Source organism: Mesocricetus auratus, unplaced genomic scaffold (genome assembly GCF_017639785.1).
Source record: "Mesocricetus auratus isolate SY011 unplaced genomic scaffold, BCM_Maur_2.0 Super-Scaffold_100004, whole genome shotgun sequence".
Taxonomy (NCBI): domain Eukaryota; kingdom Metazoa; phylum Chordata; class Mammalia; order Rodentia; family Cricetidae; genus Mesocricetus; species Mesocricetus auratus.
In genome coordinates, this window is record NW_024429189.1 from 78,839,653 (window position 1) to 78,858,297 (window position 18,645).

At 37.8% G+C, this 18,645-nt stretch overlaps 2 protein-coding genes across 2 annotated transcripts; both read left to right on the top strand.

Annotated features, from left to right (window-relative positions):
* Positions 1-886: 886 nt before the first annotated feature.
* On the top strand, positions 887-1,849 carry LOC121140225 (olfactory receptor 4F6-like). Its single transcript, XM_040744935.1, has one exon. It carries the CDS (start codon positions 887-889, stop codon positions 1,847-1,849), a length of 963 nt encoding a protein of 320 aa, XP_040600869.1.
* A 13,834-nt stretch (positions 1,850-15,683) lies between these two features.
* On the top strand, positions 15,684-16,622 carry LOC101830119 (olfactory receptor 4F3/4F16/4F29-like). Its single transcript, XM_005064785.4, has one exon. The coding sequence runs from the start codon at positions 15,684-15,686 to the stop codon at positions 16,620-16,622; it is 939 nt and encodes a 312-aa protein (XP_005064842.1).
* Positions 16,623-18,645: the final 2,023 nt, after the last annotated feature.

The following is an 18,645-nucleotide window of genomic DNA, read 5'->3' on the forward strand; positions in this document are numbered from 1 at the left end:
TGTTTTGGAGGGCTTAAACATTAATATCAACACAGAAATTTCAACTTTTATAGATATCCATTCCGGGAAAGGCAACGGGAATTTGTCAGGTAGTGTGGATGGGGTAGTGGATAGACAGAAGACAATGAAGGATGGGAGATTATAATGGTCAGTATACATAGTATACATGTATGAAATTATCTGAGACAAATTTAACTAATGAATGAAAAAATCACTACCTTAAGCGAGCAAAGATTTATATTTATATTTTTCATTAATGACACTATTGAAAACATAGAAATCCAAGATATGTCAGTAATTTAAACAAACAAAACTCCAGAACAAAATGAGGAACTAATACACAAAGGCTAAAAACACAAATCTCTTTTAGCATGCCTCCATTCCATGGCACTCATTTCCTATGTGGAATTTAGTGAGGACAAGTGTCTGTAGAGCTTGTTTGACTATACTTAGATTATCAAGTGCCTTGGTCTCTATTTTTTGTTTATTGGATATATCCTTAAATATAAACTTAGGGTCAGATGATCAAGTGACCCTAAATATGTAAGCATAGGAAAGTTCTATACCTAGTCTCTGTGAGAGATCTGTAAAACCTCCCTGTAAAACAACAGGGTATCGCCAGGCGATGGTGGTGCATGCCTTTAATCCCAGTACTTGGGAGGCAGAGGCAGGCGGATCTCTGTGAGTTCGAGGCCAGGCTGGACCGACAGCCTCCAAAACAATACAGAGAAACCCTGTCTCATAAAATCTAAACAAAAAAAAAAACAGGGTATCTCTGTATTTGAGTCACTGCTTTATTATCAGGACACTTCTTTTGCTTAAAAATATTTTCTCCCTCTGTGCCCTTCAGGTAGTAGTCACCTCATGATCAGACTTGTACAAGTTAATGGATAGAGGAAATCACTCCATGGTGTCAGGATTTGTGTTGCTGGGCTTCACCACTTCATGGGGAGTTCAGATTCTCCTTTTTCTGATCTTCACAGTATTTTATGTAGCAAGCATGCTGGGAAACCTTCTCATTGTGCTCACGATCATCTCAGACCACCACCTACACTCCCCCATGTACTTCCTGCTGGCAAACCTCTCCTTCATAGATACAGGTGTGTCCAGCATTGCTACTCCAAAGATGATTTATGACCTCTTCAGAAAGCACAGAGTCATCTCCTTGAATGGATGCATCACTCAGATGTTCTTCATTCACACTGTTGGGGGAACAGAGATGGTGCTGCTCATAGTCATGGCCTATGACCGTTACATCGCCATCTGTAAGCCCCTCCACTATCTCACCATCATGAGCCTAAGAATGTGCATTTTTCTCTTGGCTCTGGCTTGGACCATTGGTCTTATCCATTCTGTAGCCCAACTAGTTTTTGTTGTAAATTTACCCTTCTGTGGAGCTAATAAAATGGATAGCTTTTATTGTGACTTCCCTCGATTCATCAAACTTGCATGTACAGACACATACACACTGGAGTTCCTGGTCACTGCCAACAGTGGTTTCATTTCCATGGCCACCTTCTTCATCCTGGTTGTGTCTTACATCTTCATCCTGGTCACAGTTCGTAAACACTCCTCAGGTGCTTCCTCCAAGGCCCTCTCCACTCTCTCAGCTCACATCACGGTGGTGGTTTTCTTTTTTGGTCCCTGCATTATTGTCTATGTGTGGCCTTTCCCTACTTTACCCATAGATAAATTTTTAGCAATTTTTGATGCCATCATCACTCCTTTTATGAATCCTGTCATCTATACACTTAGAAATAAGGAGATGAAGGTTGCAATGAAGAGACTCTTTATTAGGGCTTCAAGTTTCAAAAATTCTTTCATTGACAGTTCAAGAGATTCAGATTAAAATAGAACATTCTTGAGGATAAATCCCTTTTATTCTTTACTGAGTGGTCTTCTCTGGAAAAATACATGCAAGCAACATTGAATTGACTGAGCAGGTTGTATTTATATGTCATATGATATATATATGTACATTTGTGTGTATAATTTATTTGTATATGTAACAATGGTAATGAAGATGAGGCCTTGAATTTGGTAGGGGTTGGGTTGTCAGACACGAGAGTGGTATGAGGGAAAATGGGAAGAAAGAAATTTTATAATCATTTTAATTAAATAAATTTTATTTTAGTTCTTTAAAAAGCAATTTCAAAGATCTCTTCAATTTGGTGTTTTAAATACTAACTGTAAAATTCCTCCTCAAGCATTCTCTGAAAATCTGATCAAATTTTGTTAAAGAATTTTGGGATTTTAAAAATTCTGAAAAGCAGTAAATACATCCTAAAATGTGATTTGTCAGATGCTGTGTCTCTTATGGAAATAATGGCAACTTCTGGAACCTCACACTTTGTTCTCATCTCAAATATTGGAAACTTCTCTTTGACACTATTTCTCAGAGACAGAGTACTTCTAATATACAAAGCTGCCCAGATTTACACTGAATAAAGCAACAGGAATACTCAAAACAAATATCTTTAGCTAGATAAACTAAGACTCCAAAACTTTTAGTCATTTAAATTTGTTCACCAAAATGTAGATTTACCTTTTATAACAGTTTTATATGTATTTATAATTGAAGAGCAAAGTATGTGGTCAATTATAGAGAAAGAAAGGAAATTTTAATGTTTATCAATACATATTTTTTGAAACTAGAAGATATAAATTCTATTTCACTTATATATATGAAAACTATCTTACCTCCTCTCTTTGTAGCAATTGTTTCAGCAATGAAATCTGTGTCACTGATAGATTATTATTAATGCTTTGAATATTTTGTAACTAAAAAGGGAAAATGCTGATTAATCAATAAAATATAAAATATTATTAGAAACCTTGTTTATAACTGTATAAAAAGAAAAGTGTAGAAACTGGAAAAAGCATGACAAACTATTAGTAAATAGAAATATAAAAATGAGCAGAAATATTTTACTTTTAATATAATATATTATTTATTTTAAATAGAATCTTTATAATTAATAAAACCAAACAACTTATGTTGCCAGGTGATTCAATCCAGGTGTCACCTGAATATATTATTTTTCAAGTTTGGGTTGTACAACTGATATGAAACTGACCTGCCACACATGGGCTCCCAAATGATCTATAGCACTTCTTGCAAGATACTATGAGAAAAACAGTAGAAGGACAATGCTGAGAACTTCAAGCAGTATCTTTCATTTACGTCTTGCACAAACTTTCCAGGAAACATCAGCTTCATTTGCAAACCAACTTTAACTTGAAAATAGTGTCAACTATTTCACAAACCCACTGAAACAGCCGTAAAGGCTCCAATGCTGGCTTGTTACAAACTCCAGGCAGAAATATTGAAAGAGAAGTTCCATGTATAGCATGCTAATAAGATTATCTCTTTCCCATGATACCCTGGCTCTTCAAACTGTCTTTAACCTGGCATTGCCATGAATCATAGTTGCAAAAAATACCTTAATTCTGCTCCCCCTTTGCTAGAATCCTTGTTCTTCCTTGTTTTAGCCTGGTTTGTTTGTTCTTGACTTTGGCTTCTTGTTTTGATTAAACACACAAGCATGTACTCCTGTATACACACACATCTCTCTCTCTCTCTCTCTCTCTCTCTCTCTCTCTCTCTCTCTCTCTCTCTCACACACACACACACACACACACACACACACACACGCGTGCCCTCACAGTACAGCAGGAATTAAACCCAGGACTTGGAAAAAGCTAGGCATTTCTTGAGACAATGAGATACACCCATATCACTCTGCACTATGAACTGAACCCAAGACCTGGTTATTGTCAGCAAGCACTCTGTCAATGACATGCATTCCCCAGTCTTGAGGCAATGGTTCTTTCTAACCTTGCATGTGTGTCCTTTCATCTCACTTCTCAATACCTTTCCTTAGCCATTCTCTTACTCTTTTCTCCTGATTCCCTCTCAGAATTGAGCCACTTGGTAAATCCACCAAAGGTTTTCTGTAATGTAAATCTGGTCATGTGGTTGCTTTTGATAACCATCTAATGTACAGGATTACAATTTTTCCCCTCCTCCACATTTCTTTTGTAGGAGTGATGAGACACTGGTTTTGGGGATAACATGAATACACTCAGATTTCATGTTAGTGAAGCACATGAGTTCTTTTCCCTAAAGCCTGGTTTTTGTGACAGCATTTAGGAGATACAAAAATTGCTTTTTTAATCTTTTTTATTTAAATTAGGAAGAAGCTTGCTTCACATGTCAATCCAGTTCCCTCTCCTTCTCCCCCAAATCCCTACCAACCCTCTCAGCCCCCCACCCAGGGAGAGTGAGGCCCTCCATGGGGAATCTCCAGAGTCTGCCATTTCATTCAGGTCAGGGCCTAGGCCCTCCCCCACATGTCCATGCTGAGAAAGCATCCCTCACTGTGGGATGGGCACCCAAAGTCCGTTTGTAAGCCAGGGATAAATACTTATCTACTACCCAAGGCCCCATAGATTGCCTAGGCCTCCTCACAGACACCCACATTCGGGAGGACTGGATCAGTCCCATGATGGCCTCTCAGCCATCAGTCTGGGGTCCAAGAGCTCCCACTTTTTCAGGTCAGCTGTCTCTGTGGGTTTCACGAGCCCAGGATTGACCTCTTTGCTCATCACTCCTCCCTCTCTGCCACTGGGTTCCAGGAGTTTAATTTAGTGTTTAGTTGTGGGTGTCTGCCTCTGCTTCCCTCAGCCACTGGATGAAGGTTCCTGTTTCTCTTTTTGTGACTGAGTTACCTCACTCAGGATGGTTTCTTCTAGTGCCATCCATTTGCCTGAAAATTTCAAGATTCCATTGGTGTTTTTGCTAAGTAGTACTCCATTGTGTAAATGTACCACATTTTCTCTATCCACTCTTGAGGTGAAGGACATTTGCTTCCAGGTTCTGGCTATTAGAAATAATGCTGCTATGAACATAGTAGAACAGACTTCTTTGGGGTATAGAAACTCTGATAACACAGCCCAAAATACATTTATGTCACAGAACATTATTCTAGAAGACAGAGAAAACAAGTGTCAGTATTCATGATGGGATGCTGCACCATCATGAGGATTAGGGAAAATGGGTACATCCTAGGAGATCCATGAGGTGGGGGAAAGCAGGAGAGTTTGTGGAAAACTGTTCTTTGTGAGATGACATAAAATTTATACTAATTATCTAATGTGACCTAAGTATCCATACAGATTTACTTTTTTAAGTTGTCTGAAAGCTGTAACCAACTTTTCTTTTTTCTTTTTATTTATTTATTTACTTATTTATTGTTTATTATGGTATTTGAAAACAGGATTTCTTTGTGTAATAGTATAGGCTGTCCTGAAACTCACTTTGAATACCTGGATGCCCTCAAACTCACAAATATCCACATGCCTCTGCTTCCCAAATGCTGGGATTAAAGCATGCACTACCACTGACCAGCTTAAACCAGCTTTTTTATTTTTATTAAAATAAATTATGTCTTATAAACATGCATGCATGCTTCACATGTCAATCCCAGCTTCCTCTCCCATCCCTTCTCCCTTGTCCCTCCACCAGCCCTCCCCCAGTCCCCCAACCAATCCCCACATCATTCCCCATGGAGGGTGAGGCCCTCCTTGGGAGGGCCTCCAGAGTCTGTCATTCCATCCAGCGCAGGGCCTAGGCCCTTCCATATGTGTCAAGGAGGAGAGAGAATCCCTCCATGTGGAATGGGCTCCCAAAGTTCATTCATATGCCATGGTAAACACTGATCTACTACCCAAGGTCCCAGAGATTTCTGAGGCCTCCTCACTGATGCTACATTCATGGAGTCTGCATCACTCCCCTGCTGGACACTCAAACATCAATCTGGGATTAAAGAGCCCCCCCTTGTCCAGTCTTTGTGGGTTTCACCACCATGGTCTTGACCCCTTTGCTCATCACTCCACCATCTCTGTAACTGGATTCTAGTTCCTCTCAGTGTTTAGCTGTGGGCATCTGTCTCTGCTTCCATCAGTCACTGACTGAAAGTTCTAGGATAGCATATAAGGTAGTCATCAACCTCATCATCAGGGAGGGACTATTAATCTAGTGTCTCCACTATTGCTTAGTTTTCCAGTTGGTGTTGTCCTTGTAGATCCCTGGAAATCTCACTAGTGCAAGCTCTTTCCTCAAACCTATAATAACGCCATCTATTATGGTATCTCTCATCCTGCTCAACTCTATTCTTAACTCTTCAGTTGAGGGGCACCTAAGTTGCTTCCAGGATCTGGTTATTACATAAAATTTTGCTATGAACATAGTGGAATAGACATCCTTGTTGTGTGAATGGTTATCTTGGCGGTATACGCCTAAGAGTGGAATTGCTGGTTCTTCTGGTAGACTGACTTCCATTTTCCTGAAGAATCTCCATACTGATTTCCATGGTGGCTGTACAAGTTGGCACTCCCACCAGCAATGGACAAGTGTTCCCCTTTTCCACATTCTCTCCAGCATAAACTGTCATTAGTGTTTTGATTTTAGCCATTCTGAGAGGAGTAAGATGATATCTCAGAGTTGTTTTGATTTGCATTTCTCTAAAGGCTAAGGATGTTGAACACCTTCTTACATGTCTCTCAGGAATTTTAGACTCCTTTATTTAGTTTAGTCCCCCAATTTTTAATTGGATCCTTTGGTGTTTTGGACACTTGCTTCTTGAGTTCTTTGTAAATTTTGGAGATCAGCACTCTAACAGATGTGGGGTTAGTGAATATCTTTTCCCAATCTGTGGGGTGCCTTTTTGTCTTGCTGACTGTATCCTTTGCCTTACAGAAGCTACTCAGTTTCAGAAGGTCCCATTTATTTATTGCCGATCTCAGTGTTTGTGCTACTGGTGTTATGTTCAGGAAGCTGTCTCCTGTACCAATTCGTTCAAGGGTATCTCCCGCTTTCTCTTCTAACAGGTTCTGTGTCGCTGGATTTATGTTGAGGTCTTTAATCCATTTGAACTTAAGTTTTATGCATGGCAATAGACATGGATCTATCTGCAGTCTTCTACATGCCAATATCCAGTTATGCCAGCACCATTTGTTGAAGATGCTATCTTTTTTCCATTGCAAAATTTTACTTCTTTGTCGAAAATCAGATGTTCATATGTTTGTGGATTAATCACAGGGTGTTCAAGTCAATTCCATTGGTCTACCTGTCTATTTTTGTGCCAATAACAAGCTGTTTTCAGGACTATAGCTCCATAATAGAGCTTGAAGTCATGGATGGTGATGCCCTCAGACGTTGCTTTGTTGAGCAGGATTGTCTTGGCTATCCTGGGTTTTTTTGTTTTTCCATATAAAGTAGAGAATTGTTCTTTCAAGGTCTGTGAAGAACTGTGCTGGAATTTTTATGGGGATTGCATTGAGTTTATAGATTGCTTTTGGCAGGATTGCCATTGTTACTACATTGATCCTACCTATCCAAGAGCATGGGAGATCTTTCCATTTTCTGATGTCTTCTTTAATTTATTTCTTTAAAGACTCAAAGTTCTTGCGATACAGGTCTTTCACTTGTTTGGTTAGCATTACCCCAAGGTATTTTATGTTGTTTGTGGCAATTGTAAAGGGTGATGTTTCCCTGATTTCGTTGTCAGCCCTTTTATTGTCTGTATATAGTAGGGCTATTGATTTTCTTGAGTTGATTATGTATCCTGCCACTTTGCGGAAAGTGTTTATCAGCTGCAGGAGTTCCCTGGTAGAGTTTTTTGGGTCACTTATGTAAACTATCATATCATCTGCAAATAGTGAAAGCTTGACTTCTTCCTTTCCAATTTGTATCCCCTTGATCTCCTTTTGTTGTCGTATTGCTCTAGATAGAACTTCAAGTACAATAATGAAAAGGTATGAGGAGAGGGTCAGCCTTGCCTTGTTCCTGATTTTAGAGGAATTGCGTTGAGTTTATCTCCATTCAGTTTTATGTTGGCTGTTGGTTTGCTGTATGTAGCTTTTATTGTGTTTAGGTAAGTTCCTGTTATCCCAGATCGCTCCAAGACCTTTATCATGAATGGGTGTTGGATTTTGTCAAAGATTTTTTCAGAATCTAATGAGCTGGTCATATGATTTTTGTTTCTCAGCTTGTTTATATGGTGGATTACACTGATGGATTTTCATATGTTGAACCATCCCTGCATCCCTGGAATGAAGCCTACTTGGTCATGGTGATGAGTTTTCTGATGTGTTCTTGGATCCGATTTGCCAGTATTTTATTGAATATTTTTGCATCAATGTTCATGAGGAATATTGGTCTGAAGTTCTCTTTCTTAGTTGTGTCTTTGTGTGGCTTGGGTATCAATGTTATGGAAGCCTCATAGAAAGAGTTTGGCAAAGTCCCTTCTGCTTCTCTTGCATGTAATATTTTGAGGAGAATTGGTATAACCTGTTCTTTGAATTTCTGGTAGAATTCTGCACTGAGTCCATCTGGCCCTGGGCTTGTTTTGGTTGGAGATTTTGATGACTGCTTCTATTTCCTTAGGTGTTACAGGTCTATTTAAATTGTTTATCTGTTTTTTATTTAATTTTGGTGATATCTATCCAGAAAATTGTCCATTTCCTTTAAATTTTCAAATTTTGTGGAGTATAGCTTTTCAAAATCTGACTTGATGATTCTCTGGATTTCCTCAGTGTCTGTTGTTATGTCCCCCTTTTCATTTCTGACTTTGTTATTTGCATGTTCATACTCTTCCATTTGGTAACTTTGGATAAAGGTTTGTCTATCTTGTTGATTTTCTCAAAGAACCAACTCTTTTTTACATTGATTCTTTGTATCATTTCCTTAGTTTCTACTTTATTGATTTCAGCCCTCAATTTAATTATTTCCTGGCATCTGCTCTTCTGGGGTGAGTTTGCTTCCTTCTGTTCTAGAGCTTTCGGTTGTACTGTTAAATTCTCTAGTGTTACTATTCTCTAGTTTCTTCATGTGAGCACTTAGTGCTATGAACTTTCCTCTTAGCACTACTTTTAAAGTGTCCCATAAGTTTGGGTATGTTGTGTCTTCATTCTCACTGAATTCTAGGAAGTCTTTAATTTGTTTTTTATTTCTTCCTTGACCCAGGAGTGGTGCAATTGTGCATTATTCAATTTCCATGAGTTTGCAGGGTTTCTGTGATTTGTGTTGTTGTTGAATTCTAACTTTAAAGAATGGTGGCCTGATAAGATACATGGAGTTATTCCAATCTTTTTGTACCTGTTGAGGTGTGCTATGTTGCCAAGTATGTGGTCAATTTTTGAGAAGGTTTCGTGTGGCAGACCCCAAGCACAGGCATCTGACCTAATCTGAGGTTGGAGCAAGAGACTAGGCTGCTGGGGTGCCTTAGCTCCTGCTGCTGGGATGGAAGATGCCTTGGCAGTCCCCAAGCACAGGCAGGGCGGCCCAGAAAAATCTTAAACCAGCTTTTTAATAAAAAATTTAAGTAGCATTTTCTTATCTTTTCACTGCAACTCTCAAAAGGAAGCATCATATACCACAAAACTGTATACACAGCCGGGAGATGATGTTGCATAACTTTTATTCAAGCACTCAAGAGACAAAGGCATGCAGATCTCTGTGAGTTAGAGACCAACCTGATCCACAAAGTGATTTCCAGGGCAGTTAGGGCTATACAGAGAAAACCTGTCTTAAAATAAAAACAAATAAACAAAACCCTCTATACACACACCAATTTCTAAACAATATTTACATGTATGTTAGTAAATAGTGTTATAAATGCATTAATTACAGAACTTTTCACTCTAGAAGAATTTTCATTTTAGAACAACTTTATATATATATTAAAAAGAAAAATGTGAAGGAAATTTTGCCAATTTTTAATAATAGTTTTACCAAGGATAAGTGGCACAGTTGTGGTTCTCTCTAGACTAAGAGTAGAATAAAATTAGAAAGAATCTCACATATACCTACAGCTAGTAGCTACAGAAAGAGCCAAATATAAGATTCTAAGGAAAAGCAAATTCATCAGTTATGATCCAGTAAACAGTGTTATTGAAGGTTACATTAAGTAAGTGATAAAGTTCTGCCCTCTAGTAGATATGTGGTATTTCATTCAATGAACTGTAATTCTTTAGTTATTTCAGTGCTTTCCAATTTTTGTCATTTCAATCCTTTTCAAAATTCATATAATCCAGAAATCAATGGTTATATAACATTTTGTAATATTTTCAAATAAAACAAAGTAAAAAGATCAATAAAATAAATAATAAATAAAATAGAGCAAAAAATAAAATGAAGTATATAGGGGTTATACTGTAAATCCATAATATTAAGTATTCATAGCTTGTTTTCCTACTGCAGAAGAAATAAGATAAATCATTCAAGTTTATTGTCTGAGAAATATGAGCAATAGAGTTTTATAAAACAGCTGTCATATTAGAGTCAATAAACAGCAATCCCAAATAACTTGAGAATTATTTTAAAATGAAAAGAGAATGAAAAAATGGTGCTAAAAAATTCAGTCTAACAAACACATAAATACTAGAAAGTATTTTGAGAAAGAAAATGAAAACCATGAGATTTTGCATTTATTTCCAAAAATGAATTTTCAGTAAAAAAATTCTAATTTTTACTTTCCCTTCATTTTTTATTGATTCATTTTCAATACAAGAAAATACAGTTTAATTTCCCATTACATGTAATTTTATACTTTGAAAGTTGTTGGTTTGAAAAGGGGATAATGTTTAATTAATATATTGTTTGGCATACATACATTATAGTTGCACTCATCTTCCACCAACTCTTATCTTCTTCCCACTCTCATCCCAATTTCTTCCTATACATTCAAATTGTTCGTTTGGGTTTTGGTTTTGGTTTTTTTGGTTTTTAGTTTTGCATTTTGACCACTGAGCTTAGCCAGGGCTGTTTACAAGAACATGAGTGTGAAGCTATTCACTGAAGCATAAGTAACTCACCAGTGGCTACATCCCTTAGACAATGACTTCCTCTCCTCCAGTAGTCTTTCATCCACTTCAATTAGCTGCACTGGGAGACCAACCACCCCTCCCCATGTGTGACTGAAAATTCACTGGCTCAGTCTTGTGCAGGCCCTATGCAAGCAGCCACATTCACGGTGAGTTCCTGAGTGCCTCTGTCATGTCCTGTCCATAAGACACTATTTCCCAGCCTTCTATCCTATTGACTGGTTCTTACATTATCTCTATCCCCTCTTTTCTGATGCTCTTTGAATCTTGTAAGGGAATCATACAAGTATTTTCTTTAATGCTTAAACATTCAAAATTCACTTCTCATCACGTAGAAAAGTCATGAACCTATATTTGCTGCAAAGAGAACTGCCTAATGTTGCAAAAAGAACCTTCATTAATCAAAGCTGAAAACAGCTCTGGCCTATGGGTATCAACAAATATTTAGGAGATAGTTTGATAATGTATCTAATTAGCAAGTCAAAAATGGTAGGTTCACCCCCTCCTATGACTTTCAAAGCCATAGACCTCCTCCTGAAAAAGCTTCAATCCAACCAGAAGTTAGTGAGGTACCTTCCTAACAGTGATGTCACTTTGTGCCATTAAGCACTCAATTCCTAGCAAGCTGGTATTCCAGCATGCAAAGTATAAAGTTGAGGGAGACTATTACATAGTGACTTCCAGTACTATGAAAGCTATCCAGAAGGGATGAAGCTTCTAACATAATTTCTCTGTATTCTGCAACCAAAGCATGTGCCATCTTCAACAATGGAGACTTACTGTCCAGTTCTGATGGGCAATCAATGACAGTGGTTGTTTTCTGTACAGTTTTGTGGGCCTCTGAGAATTTGTCCTCTAACATTCTAAGGATGTGCCCTAGAGCTATCACTGGGGTTTTCATTTAATAATCCATGACTTCTGGGATGGACATATACCAATTCACAATATTGTGTTCAAAATCTTCTGTTAATTGCATTTTATAACTAACTTATAGAGTAAAAGGGCCCCAAACCTTAATGGCCCTGAGACCTTAGCACAACTGACTCCATGATGGAAATATCATTCAAACTGTAAAACTCAGCACATACACAACTCCACCTGCAAAAAATGAAACAAAAGCCTAATCCCTGAAAGTTCATATATTCTAGGAAAGTCTCAAAAAGTATTAACCTTGTTTTTTAACTTTTGTAGATCTGTTTCTGGCTAACTGTTCTTGTTAGCCCAGAACACGTTTTTTGAGCCTAGAAACTCACTGGGAGTGTAAAGAGCAGCAGTGAATATGAATGTAGAACAAGATTCTCTTTAGGGTAGCACAAAGTCCCTCTGGTGATGGTTAGGAGTAATATAGAAGACTCTGTTTATTTTTATTTTACATTCAGACCACAGTTTTTCCTCCCACCTCTCCTATTCCCTCCCACACTTCATCTCCCTCTCCTTATCCACTCCTCCAATATTTCTGTTCAAAAGGGGAAGGCCTCCCATAGGTATTAGCAAAATATGTCATATCAAGTTGCAGTAAAACTAAGCACTTCCCTTGCGTGAAGGCTGGCAAGACAACCCTGTATGAGTAATAGGTTCCAAAGAACCAGCAAGTGTTAAGGATAGTACCTGCTTCCATTGTAAGGAGCCCCACAAGTAGATCAGTCCACACCACTGTCAAAAGAGAGTCAAGAGTCTGTAGACTCATGGCCTTGCCTAGAGAGATTAACTATAAGAGAGATTTCCTCTGTGGACCGAAACCTTGAATATTAATTGCCATCTGCTGTTCTTATGACATGGCTCCTGGCACTCTTCTCTAAGGCACTGATGGAGGTCATTACAGAAAATGACCACTGGCCAAAATACAAAGAACAACAAACTGATTGTGAGGAGCACAGCCCCGATTGATATATCTGCAACACAACTACTGCACCTAAGGCGAACATCATGGAAGAAGGGGAGAAATGTTTACGAAAAAAACAGGGGACCATGAAATCTGGGGTGATATGATGTCTCCTAGAAATAACAGGGAAGGTTAACCCATGATATATCAATAATATTGCTGCCAAACGATGTTAAGCAGATACCTTAAGGGTTTCACATCCATACATCTTTCTGTCTCTCTCCCATACCCTCATTTGTGACTATTTAAAGCTTCCTCCATTGACCTACAAAGATTCCATGTAATAATTCTCTTGCACAAATGAGTTCATATTGGTGATATCAAGTCTCTGTGGTATCATTTGGTCAGTACTCCTCTGGGTGCCAATTAGCTGTGTCTCCCACAGTAGCAACATTCAAGTAGATGTTAGTACTTGAAATAATGGACTTCTAACCAGGGCAAAGGTATACTATGCTTAAGACTTGGGAAATAAACCTTTAAAAGCACTAGTGACAAATATAGAAACAGCCTATTGGAGTACAATATCTAATATCCCAACCAGTTAGTATTGAATAGATATTTTATGGTAGATTATTCTCTATAGATATCAATTAAATATTAACTTGCATGAGAGAAAATTCCTAAACTACTGTTAAAGAGTAAAAAAAGAAAAAATAAACTGAGGAAAGGAAGTATGATACAATGTCAGAAACTTAAATTACTTTTTTAACTCTAAGTTTCAGATCCAAAAACAAGGAGCTAGAGGTATAAGAGGCAGCCTTACAAGCATGGGTGAGAACTGACTCGCTGTGTCTGTTCTTTGAAACACTGAAGGTCTTCATTGGGAAACGAGTAAAGATGGCCTGGAAACAGCCAGAATGTTCTGAGCTCCAGGTATGAAATGGATTGCTGTCCTTCTCCATGTTTATTTTAAGAGCCATGGTGAATTATAGATGCATTTGAAGAAAGCTAAGAAACCTGGGTACTGATAAGTGCAGCCTGCCTTCTCTCTCAGTCCTGCCTTCTCTCATTTAGATCTGCCATGCACACTGTGAGTCACTATAAGGCTGCCAGACAGCCACTAAGGTGCAGCACACAAATGAATTGTCATGAGAAAAAGGCCCAGTCTCCTGTATGTATGGGAGAAGAAGATGAGCAACTGTCAGGATTCCTACAACTCACTGTTCTGAAATGTTATTTCCTCCTCTCATGTTCTTAATTCCTCCATGAAAGGCCAACAACATCAATTCCTGTGGTTGTTACAAGTATCAAACAAGACAGTGTGAGGGAGAAAGTATGGTGCCGTGCACATAGTTGTTGGTGGTTTTGTTTTGGATTGGGTTGTTACTATCATGAAGAGCTCATCAACCATGGACTGCGACAGAGATTCCTTGGCTGTGTCAGGAATTCTTTGAAATCAGATATGAGTAGTATATTGAAAAAGAACAAGAGCTGCCTCTGAATCTGCAGCATGGGATCTGATTTCCTTCAGACCACAACTCGGGTCAGGTAGACTCTCACATACAATTGCTACTTCAAAAGAATTATATGAGCACGTCCCTTGTTTGGAAACCTTACAAGGTACATTTTTACTGTTATTTACATTGTGTGTGCTAAAATAGAAGAGCAAGTGCTGATGAATGTGTTACTATTTCAATAAATTCTGTTCACATTGGGTATCATAGACATCTAGTAAGCGTTTGTTCAATGATCACAAATGGCTGTGATAAGTGACACAGTGAGTTTATAATGGCATTCTGACTGCATAACAAAAGGAATGGGAAGTAGATTGATCTGGGAAAAGGTCTTCTATAGAATATGAACTATAAATTACTACAAAGAAGGGACCAGAGTGGACATAGAAGCAGCCCATGGGAAGAGGTTACCATCATTAGGAAAATATTTATTGCATGGCAAACTAGTATTATATTATAAAATAGCCAAAATATTAGATTTGAAATGATTATTTACCATCTACACTCAGACCCTTGATTTTACAGACTATGAAATAGAAAACAATCAGTGAGTGAAGTGTGGAATGAAAAAGAAAAACCTTTCTTGAGTACTCAGAGACTTGGGACTGGGAACTGACTATGTTTTTCTCACTTCAAATACAATGTTCTTAAAAAAATAGTGTTTTTCTACCATGCAATAAACTATGAAAAGACAAAACATGTGGAAATTATCTTCAAAGATCAATCATTTAGAAAATTTAATAAGCTTCATTATAAGAAGGAATTGTATGTATATTATTCATAAATTCATGATTTTTTTCTAAATTCTATCTTTTCTGACCTTGTTCTTATTCTGATGAACTATAACCTAGGCCTTCAACCCTTTGTACTCCCTAGACTGTTACTAAAGTGGAGTGTTGTTAGAGTTTCTACATTATCCTTTCCCTTATAAGGAAAAGGTGAATATGGTTTGATAGATGAAGCATGAGACAGCGTTAATGGGAGTAACAGTACTGCAGCGCTTTTATAATTGGAGCAATCAAAGAGGTAAGAAAAACAAAGATCAACAGAAGTCTTTGGTATTTGGGAGACACCATGGGAAGTAGCAACAAACTGGGAGAGAAAAATCAGAGGTTTCTTCTCATTTATTTTATTCCATGTATATTATTTTCAGTGAGTCTTTTGTCTTTTCATAGCCTTTCTTCAGCCAGTTGTTTTTTTCTTTTCTAATTATTACCCCTAAGTATTTCCCCATCTTTATTTAGATGATGTTAAGAAATAAAGGATATTAGATGTGGTGGTTCATGGCATGGAGTGACTGCCAATTTTCTGCAGTTGGGCTGAGGCATATTGACACTATGCAGCAATGTGTTTTGTTTACAGTTTGAAACTGATATAGTTACTAACTACACACAAAAAGTTCTTTTTCTTGTCTCTGCCTTTTTCAGGTTTTGTTGGATACAGATCTGTTCTCCAGTGCAATGGATAGAAACAATCACTCTGTTGTATCTGAATTCGTGTTCCTGGGACTCTCCAATACATGGGCAATCCAGTTACTTCTCTTCCTCTTTTCTTCTGTGTTCTATACAGCAAGTCTGATGGGGAACCTCCTCATTGTGTTCTCTGTGACTGCTGACTCCAAACTGCACTCCCCAATGTACTTCCTGCTGGCCAATCTCTCCTTTCTTGACCTGGGAGTTTGTTCTATTGCAGCACCTAAGATGATTTACGATCTTTTTAGAAGACGCAAATCCATCTCATTTGGAGGTTGTATAACTCAGATTTTCTTTATTCATGCTATTGGAGGTACAGAAATGGTTCTGCTCACAGCGATGGCCTTTGATAGGTATGTAGCCATATGTAAGCCTCTGCACTACTTGACAATCATGAGACCAAGAAGGTGCATTTTAATTTTGTCAGTAGCCTGGATCCTGGGACTTATCCACTCAGTGGCCCAACTTGCTTTTGTGGTAGGCTTGCCCTTCTGTGGACCTAACATATTGGACAGCTTTTACTGTGATCTCCCTCAGCTCATTAAACTTGCTTGCACTGAGACCAATAAGTTGGAGTTCATGGTCACAGCCAACAGTGGACTCATCTCTGTGGGCTCCTTCTTCATACTTATCATTTCATATATCTTCATTTTGGTAACTGTTAGGAAGCACTCTTCAGGTGGCATATCCAAGGCCCTCTCTACTTTGTCAGCTCATGTGACTGTGGTGGTTTTATTCTTTGGACCATTGATCTTCTTCTACACCTGGCCCTTCCCTTCATCACACTTAGACAAATTTCTTGCAATTTTTGACGCAGTCCTCACTCCTTTTCTGAATCCAGTCATCTACACATTCAGGAACAAAGAGATGAAAGCAGCAATGAGGAAACTCTGCTACCAGCTTGTAAGTTATAGGAAGGTATCCTAAAAAAAATCAGAAAAATGCAACACTATGCTCAGTGACTATGAGGAAAATAATGTCAGTGATATTTCAGCTCTCTATTGTTTGTGTTCCAGGATACATTTAGGAATTTACAAAGTTTTTGTCTCTAGTATCTTATCAACGTGTATAACGGGATTTAGAATTGGAATTTCTATTATTACGACCCTGTACTGTATGCTCCTATAAAGTATTTAATAGTCATGATAATGTACAGTATTTTACCTTGATGATCTTCCAAATTAATTAAAGGATGTTTTCTTTGTTCCTTTTATTTAAAACAAACTTGATTTTTCCCCTCAAACTACCAGTTATAGTGTTCTTTAACCTCCAGGAGCAACCTAACAGATAGTATGTCAAGGAATTTACTGTTGAAGATGAGTACAACTATTTTGTTGTAATAATTCCCTGTTTTAATAAGTGTTCAATAAACATTTTGGTGGGGGAGGTAAAAATGATGCATATGGAAATCAAGGGTTGTGCTTGCAACTGAATTAAACATTATATAGGCTCCTAATATCCTGTAAGAATGTTGATTGGGTGAAATCTACAACAGTTTCAAACAGGCTAGTAAGTGAGACACTAAGGACAAGAAGACTTACTGCTGCTGTGGGGGTGTCACATTCCAGCAACACAGGTTCAAAGGGAAGCCACAGAGTCCAGGATACTAGACTTTTATATCTGAGAAGGTTAAGAAACAAAGACACACATTATCTTGATGGTTTCCTTCTTTATTCTTCTGTATCCTTCAGTCTGTGTTCTATAGTCTCTTTCCAGTCTCTGTTATCTCTATCCAGAAATGTCCCTTCTATCTGTCCTCATTGTTCCCTTTCCTTCTAAATCTCTTGATGGTCTCCTCCTAATTCTCTCATTCTTGATGTTTTCCTTTGAAGTCTACCTTTGTTACTGATGTTTCCCTTCTAATTCTCTCATTCTTGATGCTTTCCTGGTAGCTCATTTTAAATCTTTCCATCTGTCTATTCTTTTTGTTACAACTTATATGCCCCAGAAAAGTGTTTCAGGCAATATAAAAATTATAATGTGTTTAAAACTCTGTTTTTCAAGTGAATGAATACTAGTAAAAAACAGTATGTTTTCCATATCCCTTACATGATTAAATGTTTTACTTATTACAGATGAAAAACAAATTTTCCCAAGAACTCACATTCATTCATGCCTAAGCAACTTGTTATAAATTAACTATGTAGGCAAGCAAGCTATTCTCAGTCATGTCTTTTACTGACAGACTGTGTTTTACCGTTACAAAGAATGGGAAAATTACTGCATTAAGTGTGTCAGCTAGCAACAATTGAGCTGCTTTGTATTTTTTTACCTCAGCTATGTGTCCCTGTGAATTTTAGATTGTTTTCTGGAGGTTTTCATCTCAAATCTATTATCAAAACATCTGATCTAACATGAAGTTATTTGAAGGCTTTCTTTCAGTTAATGAGGTCCACTAAAACAAGTGATTGCATCTTTCAGCATTAAGAGTAACAGAACTTAAGCTAGCTGGCCTACCAGGCTTCAAATGTTTTATTTAATCGTTAACCTAAATCACAGACTTTACGGCTTTTCAATAGAAACTCATGTGTTCTAGCTGTCTGACACTTCCTAGTTTATATTTTTAACATCAAAACTCTATTTAGACTAGCATTGTTATTATCAATTAGGCAATACAGTTTAACAAGAACTCATTGTAATTCACAGACAAAAATAATGCCCAGTAGAATCCATGAGATAAACACACTGGGGATCTCCCACCCATACCCACTCACACCATGCCTGATACCAGAGAAAGATAGCAACAATAAACATGAAAAGGCACAGGAAAAGCAAAAGACATTCCAAGGTCTATGGTCTCTGGACCTTGCCTAGCAAAGATTCGCCCATCAGGGAGTTGCCTCCTGGTGGGATGACATCTTCAACTTCAGTTGCCACCTGCTGCTCCTCTGATATGGCCAGCAGCAAAGACTGATGATAATCTGAGGTAAATTTTGCTTAACATCATTAA